At 71.5% G+C, this 8094-nt stretch overlaps 1 protein-coding gene across 5 annotated transcripts; it reads left to right on the top strand.

The window, feature by feature from the left end:
- The first annotated feature begins 1515 nt into the window (after positions 1-1515).
- MAPRE3 (microtubule associated protein RP/EB family member 3) lies at positions 1516-7884 on the top strand. 5 transcript variants are annotated; one of them, XM_082756526.1, is made up of 7 exons: positions 1516-1669; positions 4939-5066; positions 5175-5320; positions 5413-5614; positions 6355-6506; positions 6603-6755; positions 7012-7884. In XM_082756526.1, exons 2-7 carry the CDS (start codon positions 4946-4948, stop codon positions 7078-7080), a joined length of 843 nt encoding a protein of 280 aa, XP_082612652.1. In that variant the 5' UTR covers positions 1516-1669; positions 4939-4945; the 3' UTR covers positions 7081-7884. The 5 variants fall into 5 exon arrangements, with proteins under 5 accessions (XP_082612652.1, XP_082612651.1, XP_082612649.1 ...); XM_082756525.1 differs by lacking the exon at positions 1516-1669 and adding an exon at positions 2782-3076 and having other exon boundaries at positions 5413-5569; positions 6379-6506; XM_082756523.1 differs by lacking the exon at positions 1516-1669 and adding an exon at positions 2783-3076 and having other exon boundaries at positions 6379-6506.
- Positions 7885-8094: the final 210 nt, after the last annotated feature.

The raw sequence follows: 8094 nt of genomic DNA on the forward strand, positions 1-8094 counted from the left end.
CCTGCGAGCACGGCCTGGGAGTGAGCCCATGGTGGCCACGGGTGTGCAAGGTGTGGTGGCACACACAGTGACAGCGCTGCCGGACACCCCCGTGGGGGCACCGGGACCCCCAGAGGGGGGCACAGCACCAACGGGCCTGGGCCAGTCCCGGCCAGTGCATCGGCACCGCCTGGATGTGGGGATATGGGGACACGGGGACATGGGGATATGGGGACACATGGGGATATGAGGACATGGGGACACAGACACAGGGATGGTGGGACATGGGGACAGGGACACAGGGACACAGATGTGGGGATGCTGGGACACAGGGGGACATGGGGATGTGGGGACACGGGGACACAGATACAGGGATGGAGGGACATAGGGACAGGGACATGGGGACACAGATATGGGGATGTTGGGACACAGGGAGACATGGGGACATGGAGATGTGGGGACACAGATGTGGGGATGTGAGGACATGGGGACACAGGGATGTGGGGACACGGGGATGTGGGGACACAGACACATGGATGGTGGGACATGGGGACACAGATGTGGGGGCATGGGGACACAGGGATGTGGGGACACGTGGGGATGCTGGGACACTGGGACTTGGGGACACAGGAACATGAGGACACAGGGACATGGGGACACGGAGACGGGACACAGACACAGGGATGGTAGGACATGGGGACAGGGACATGGGGACACAGAAATGGGGATACTGGGACACAGGGAGACATGGGGACACGTGGGGATGTGGGGACACATGGGAATGCTGAGACACTGGGAATTGGGGACATGGATACAGGGACACAGGGACATGAGGACACAGGGACATGGGGACAGACATGGGGATGGTGGGACATGGGGACACAAGGACATGGGGACACAGATATGGGCATACTGAGACACAGGGAGACATGGGGACACAGGGACACAGGGGTGTGGGGACACATGGGGATGCTGGGACACTGGGACTTGGGGACACAGATATGGGGACACAGGGACATGGGGACAGACGTGGGGATGGTGGGACATGGGGACACAAGGATATGGGGATGCAGATATGGGGATGCTAGGACACGAGGACATGGGGATGTTGGTACACGGGGACACTGGGACAGGGGGATGTGGGTACACTGATATTGGGATTTGGGGACATGGGGACACAGTTTTGGGGACGTGAGGACACAGGGATGTGGGGACACGGTTGTGGGGCTGTGGGAAGGTGGGGACAGGGACATGGGGATGCTGGGACACGGAAACATGGGGACAGAAATTATGGGATGTGGGGACGTGGGGCCACGGGCACGGGGGGATGTGGGTACACTGATATGGGGATTTGGGGACACGGGGACACGAGGACAGGGGGCAGCCCCTCAGCCCCAGGCCCCTCCGGCCGCCGGCCGCCAGGGGGCGCTGTGGCGCGCGGCGTTGCCGTGGCAACGGGCGGGGAGCGAGGGGCGGGGAGTGGAGGCGGCTCCCCCGCGGCGTTGCCATAGCAACGGGGGGCGGGGCGAGGCAGGGCCGGGCCCGCCCCGGGCTGGGAGGCGGCGGCGGCGGCGGCGGCGGCGGCGGAGGCGCATGCGCGGTGCGCGCCCGGTGCCGGCCCGGTCCCGACAGCCCGGCGCGGCGCAGGCGGAGGCAGAGCGGAGGCCGGGGCGACCCCGGCCCGAGCGCGGTGAGTGCGGCACCGGCACCGCTACCGGCACCGGGGGGGGCCCGGAGGGACCGGGCTGCCGCATCCCGGTACCGGGAGAGCGGGCAGGAGCCGGGCCTCCGGTGATGATGGAGAGGCCCTGACGGGGAGGGGGGGGGGGCGCGGCGGGGCCTCTGCCGGTGGTGGTGGTGGCGGCGGGGGGGGGGGAGCGGGGAGCCGGGGATGGAGGGGAACCGGGGGGGGCCCGGTTGTGGCAGCGGCGCGGCCCGCCCGGTGTCCCCGGTGATGGAACGGCCCCGGGGGGGCTCGGCCTGACTCAGCGGGGGGGCGGCCGCCTCCGGCAGGGCCTGGCCCGGACACCGGCACCGGAGGGGCAGCCCCGGGAGGTGCCAGCCCCGGGCAGCGCCGTCCGGCCTCGTCCCGGCCCGGTCCCCCCGTTATGGAGGTCCCGGGGCACGGCGCAGCCCCACGGTAAGCGGCCAGCACCGGGCACGGCCCTGCCCCGGATCCGCACAGCGGGGCCCTGCCGGGACCGGGACTGGTGGCGGTGGCCCTGGTGGTGACACGGTGACACCGGGGGACCGAGGTGGGGACACCACGGGGGGGGGACACGGGGCCCGGCAGGTCCCCGGCGCCTCCCTGCTCCCCACCGTGGGGTCCCTGGGGCGGGTCTGAGGCTCCCCGGAGCCCACCCGGTGTTACCGGGAGCTGCAGCCGAGCCCGGTGCCCCCCGGGATGTCACTGTGCATCCCCACGGTGGCTCCGGGCCCGTTCTCCTGGGCGTGTGGGGACACCGGGGGTGGCTGCTGCCGGCACACGGGGGGACACGGACACAGCACCGGGGCTGGCACCGGGCTGCGGGCACCGGGATGTGGGCACCGGGATGTGGGCACCGGGATGTGGGCACCGGGAGCCCTGCCGGTGCCGTGGCCACAGGAAGGCAGCCCCAGTGAGCACCCTGCCATGGCCACCCCGCTGCGGGGATCCCGGGGGTCCTGGGGACCGATCCCGGCGGCAGCCCCGGGGCTGGCGGCACCGCAGCGTCCCCGAGCCTGCGCCGTCCCCCGCTCCTGTTTGTCACTCGACCCGCCGGGATGCGCTCCCGAAATAGCAGCCGCGGTCTCCTCGGGGCGGGCGCCGCCGCCGCCGCCACCGCCGCTCCTCCTGCAGCCCTCGGTGCGGCCCGGGGACGGGCACGGGCACCGCCACGGCTCCGGTGGGGACGGGGACGGGCACGGTGAGGGGTCGGTGAGCGGCCCACGAAGCCCCGGCTGCCGTTCTGCTGCCGGGAGCCCGGTGCAGGGCCCCGTCCCGCCACCCCCTGCCTTGGCACCCAGCCCGGTGCCCCCGGTTCTGGGGACAGGGGCACACCGGGCGGTTTTGTGGCCGGTCAGCAGCACCGGGCTGCGGGACGATGGAAGCGCAGCGGTAAGCTCCCTGCTCTGCCCCGTAACACGGCTGGCGGGGCACCGGGCCAGGGGCTCCCCGCGGATCTGCAAACCCCTCGGGGCAGCGCCCCCGGCCCCGGCACCCCCCCGGGGTTGGGTTCTCCGCAAGGGGCTGCGTGGCCCCGGGTGCTGGTCCTGAGGCTGGAAGCTGCCCCGGCAGCAGCTCGCACGGCCCTGCCAGCCCCCGGCACAGCCCGCGGTGCCCGTGTGCGGTGCCCACGGTGCCCGGTGGCCGTGCTGGCACACGCCCGGCGTCGCGTTGGCTGCGGGGAGCGGCCGGGCGCTGGCGCGGGGTTGACCTGGATTCGTCCCTGCCTCCGAATTCGCCCCCTGCGCCGCGTGTGCGCGCTGCGACCAAAGTCCTTGGCACCGCCGGGCTCACCGCACCCATGGGTGCGCTCGGGGCTCCTCCTCGGCCGGGGGGGCTCCCGCGGGGGTTTCGGGGGAGGAGGGGAGGGGGTCCCGGTGGGCTCGGTGCTGAGGGCTGGGGCCGCTGGCTGCAGCCGGCGGGGCGTCGGGCGGCTCCCCCACGCGCTGCGCTAATTACCCCGCTGCCCGCTGATGATGCACGCGCCGAGCCGGTCGGAGAGGTGCCGCGGCCACGCTGCCAGCCCCACGCCGGGCAGGGCGCTGTGCCGGGGGGGCTCCTGCCCCGTGGGGGGGCTCCGACCCCTTCAGGAGAGGTCCCTGCTGCCCGGGTGCAGGGGTGGGGGTCCGGGCGAGGGGCTCCCAGCCCCGGTTTGGCCTCTCGGCGCCGCGTTGCCCCCAGCAGCCACCCACAGCCCCTGCAGGGCCCGGCAGCGTGTCGGCAGGGGGCTGCGTGCCGCAGACCCCCCCCCTCACCCCGCAGCCCCTCTCCCCGTCTCCATCCCCCCCCCCTGCACACGGGCAGCAGCCGCGGGTCCCGGCAGAGCCGCAGTGCGCGTGGCTCCGCGCCGCGATGACTCAGCTCCGGGTGGCTGTGCCGGGGAGGGGGGGGACGACGGGACCCCCGGCCCCACGGCTCCCGGGGAGCAGGACGGTGCCCCCCCAGCTGCCAGCTCTGCGCCCCCTGGGGCCGTGGCAGCGGTGGCAGCGGTGCCACCGGCCGGTGCTGAGTCACAGCGGTGGCAGCCGCCCTGCTGCGGGGGGGGGCCGTGGCTGCCGGCACCTTGCAGCCCCCACGGGGGGGCACCCAAGGGGGGTGGCAGCACCCCAGGGTGCCGGGCAAGGGGTGGGGGTGGCCGTAGCCCCCCCCCTGGGAGCCCCCGCTCGCAGCTGGCCCCTAAGCCCCTGATCTCTGATCTGCGCAGCAGAGTGAAAGCGGATTAATGCTGCTGGGGGGGGGAAAGGGGGGGCGGGGATCCCCAGACCCCCCCCCCGTGTCTTGAGGAGGGGCTGGGACCCGGCTCCTCGCAGCGGGGGCGGTCGCTTCTCCAAATCCTTTGGCTGGAGGCAGTGGGGCAGCGCCTGGGTGCTCCCCCCAGTACCCCCCACCTCTGCAGCTCCCCTGCCGTGCCCTGGGGCTGGGGTCTCTGCCCCCTGACCCCTCACCGTCTGGGTACAGGTTTGCCAGCAGATGTTTGCCCCTCTAAGCTCTCACAGACCCCGTGCAGATTAGGAGGCGCTGGCGGGCTGGGCCGGGGGGGCCATAAGCTGCTTACCCCCCCTCAGCACGCCCGCAGCCCCCCGGCACGGCCAGGCTCAGCCCCCCGTGGCTGGGGCGTCGCGGTGGCACCAGGGCCACAAGCCCACGTTGCGGGTTTGGGGGGTGGGTGGCTCGTTTAGTGCCACATCCCGCAGCCCCCCTAGCAGGCAGGGGGGGGTCCCAGCCCCCCGGCGTGACGGCCGCCTCTCCCGCAGCTGGGGCATGGCCGTCAATGTGTACTCCACCTCGGTGACCAGCGAGAACCTGAGCCGCCACGACATGCTGGCCTGGGTCAACGACTCCCTGCAGCTCAACTACACCAAGATCGAGCAGCTCTGCTCAGGTGGGTCCCCGACGGGGGTGTGTGGGGGGGCGCAGGCACCTGCCACGACCCCCCCCGGTGACGCCGCCGCGTGTGTGTGTGTGTGTGTCCCCCTCCCCTGCTCCCCAGGGGCTGCCTACTGCCAGTTCATGGACATGCTGTTCCCCGGCTGCGTCCACCTGCGGAAGGTGAAGTTCCAGGCCAAGCTGGAGCACGAGTACATCCACAACTTCAAGGTGCTGCAGGCCGCCTTCAAGAAGATGGGAGTGGACAAGGTATGTCCCGTGGGGGGGCGGCCGGGGGGTCCCCGGCGCCTGCGTGGGGCCGGCAGCCCCCCCCCCCAGCACGTGTGTCCCCCCCCCTGCAGATCATCGCGGTGGAGAGGCTGGTGAAAGGCAAGTTCCAGGACAACTTCGAGTTCATCCAGTGGTTCAAGAAGTTCTTTGACGCCAACTACGACGGGAAGGAGTACAACCCGCTGCTGGCACGGCAGGGCCAGGACGTCACGCCCCCCCCAAACCCAGGTGATCAGATCTTCAACAAATCCAAGAAACCCATTGGCACTGCAGGTAATGCCCGGGTCCCTCTGGAGAGCGCTGCCCCCCCCCGCCCTCCCACCCGGCCTCCTGTGCCCCCCGCACCCCTGCCCTGCCCCTGCCTGCGCTCTGCTCTGCTGCACGCCTGCGACCGTCAGCGCCGAGCAGGTTTGCGAGGACGCCCGGGGTGGGGTGAGCGGGGACGGCTGCCCCGACCGGAGGCTGTGCTGGGGGGGCTCGGGTGGCTCAGGGCAGCCTGGCAGCCCCAGTCTGCCTCCTGCTCGCCCACTTCGTGCCCCCAGGGCCCCCAGTGGTGCTCAGGGCAGCCGGGCTGCTCCCCAGCAGCTGGTGACATGGGTTGAGAGGATGCCAGGGGGTCGTGCCGCCGTGCTGCTCCCCCCAAGCTTGGTGCCACTGCGTGGGTCCCCAGTGGGCACGGCACTGAGGCCAGACCCCGTGCTGCGCCCCGCGGGGGTCTCGCTGCCCACCCAGCACGTGTGCAAGGAGCCCCCCGAGCACCCACCGGCTCCGTGCATGGCAAAGCCCATCCTGGCCACGAGCACCGCCTGGAGGGGGGCTGGGGGTGGGCTCTGCCTGGGGAAACTGAGGCATCGGGGGGGGGGAGGGGGGAGGCTCAGCCTGGAGCCGCGGTGCAGCCCCCCCGGCGCTCTGCCTGCCCCCGCTCCCGTGGCTCCCTGCTGCTCCCCCGGCCCTGCGCGCCGCGGCGGGGGGTCCCGGCCGGCATTAACCCACCCCTTTCTGGCTGCCCCAAGTCCCCCAGAGGACCTCCCCCACAGGCCCCAAGAGCACGCATAACCCGGCCCGCCTCAGCAACGTCCCCAGCAGCATCCTCCGGAAAAACTCCCCCGCCGCCCGCAACGGGGGCCCCGAGGCCGACGCGCAGATCCTGGAGCTCAACCAGCAGGTGGGCAGGGCCGCGGGCACGGCAAGGGGCGTGGGGGGGGGGGGTCCCGGGGAGCCGCAGCCCCCTTGGCACACAAACGCTGTCGTCTGCCCGCAGCTGATGGATCTGAAGCTGACGGTGGACGGGCTGGAGAAGGAGCGGGATTTCTACTTCAGCAAGCTGCGGGACATCGAGCTGATCTGCCAGGAGCACGAGAACGAGAACAGCCCCATCATCACCGGCATCGTCAGCGTCCTCTACGCCACGGAGGTGAGCACGGAGCACGCGTTGCCTGCCCGGCTGCTGGCACACCCAGCCCCAGAGCTCTCTGGGCTTTCCCCGGGCCAAAACCCCCCTGCCCCAGCGTCCAGCCTCTCCTGCACCCAAGGGTGCCCCAGGGCTTGGGCTTGCTGAGGGCTTTGCGCCATGCTGGGAGGCGCCATGGGGAGAGAGCGGGCCCAGGGCAAGGGCACAGCTGGGGCAGGGTCCGACGAGGGTCTGACGGTGGCCGTGTCCCCCCCGGCAGGAGGGTTTCGCTCCGCCAGAGGACGACGAGCTGGAGGAGCAGCAGCCAGAGGACCAGGATGAGTACTAGCCCCGGCACGCTCCCGCGCCCCGCGCCACCCTGCGCCGATCCCCTCCATAGACATTCGAGGTCTGAGCCTGTGCGCCTCGCCCTGCACCGTCACGCACCATCACAGCCTCCGGCCGAGCCGGCACGCTCGGCGTCCAGCAGCTCCGGTGGGAAGCCACTGTCTCCATAATAAATAGATGTCGATCCATAGAGGAGCACGGCTGTAAATACGCCGGGGGCTGGCGGGTGGGGACGGGCTCCGGCCCCGGCGCCCAGCGCCCCAGCCCTCGCCCCCTCCACCCCATATTTATTTTGGTTGTCTTCTCCGGTGCGAGTGCTGCAGCCGCCCCGGCACCCGCTGCCCCTGCCCGCCCCGCTGTGCCATAGCTAGAGAGAGAAAGAGCGAGTCCGGGGGGGCTTCCCCGGGGCTGAGCTCGCTGCCCTGTGGCCGCAGAGGGACTGGGGCAGCCTGGGGGGCTGCGCACGGGGTCAGCGCTGCCCTGCCGCCCGCTGGGAGGGAGCGGCTCAGAGGAGGAGGAGGAAGAGGTTTGGATTCCTGGGGAGGTGGAGGAAGGAAGCCCAGGAGGAAGGAGCCCCAAGGCGGCTGCAGCGGGGAGCAGCAGGGGCCGGGGCAGCCCAGGGTGAGGACCCCCCCGGGCCAGGTCTCCCGCCCCGCAGGGCGCCGGGGTGGGTTTGCCGAGAGCGGCACGCAGCACCTGCCCCGGCCATCTCCCCGTTGCATCGCTTGTCTGGTCCATCACTCCGGTTGCAAAGCCTGCATCTGTGTTAAGTTTTATTTAAAATAAACTTGTGTGGTAAAATGTTGCTCTGCCCGTGGCCGGCCTGGTTCCTGCGCAGGGTGGGAGGTGGGGGGGGGGGGGCTGGTGGCAGCACCCCTGGTTGGGGCCTGTGCACGGCGGCAGCACCGTGCTGTGCCCTGGGGGGGAGCACAGAATGATTAGGGTTGGAAAAGCCCTCTATGATCATCTGGTCCCACCCCCCCACCACCACCAATGTCACCCACCAAACCCTGTC

Source organism: Aythya marila, assembly GCF_965140915.1.
Source record: "Aythya marila genome assembly, chromosome: 3".
Lineage (NCBI taxonomy): Eukaryota > Metazoa > Chordata > Aves > Anseriformes > Anatidae > Aythya > Aythya marila.

What these genes read in the sequence shown, in the direction of transcription:
- MAPRE3 (XM_082756522.1), top strand. An exon ending in GATCGAGCAGCTCTGCTCAG is followed by an intron (nt 5,067 to 5,174) that starts GTGGGTCCCCGA and finishes CCTGCTCCCCAG; the next exon opens with GGGCTGCCTACTGCCAGTTC. An exon ending in GCGTCCTCTACGCCACGGAG is followed by an intron (nt 6,756 to 7,011) that starts GTGAGCACGGAG and finishes CCCCCCCGGCAG; the next exon opens with GAGGGTTTCGCTCCGCCAGA.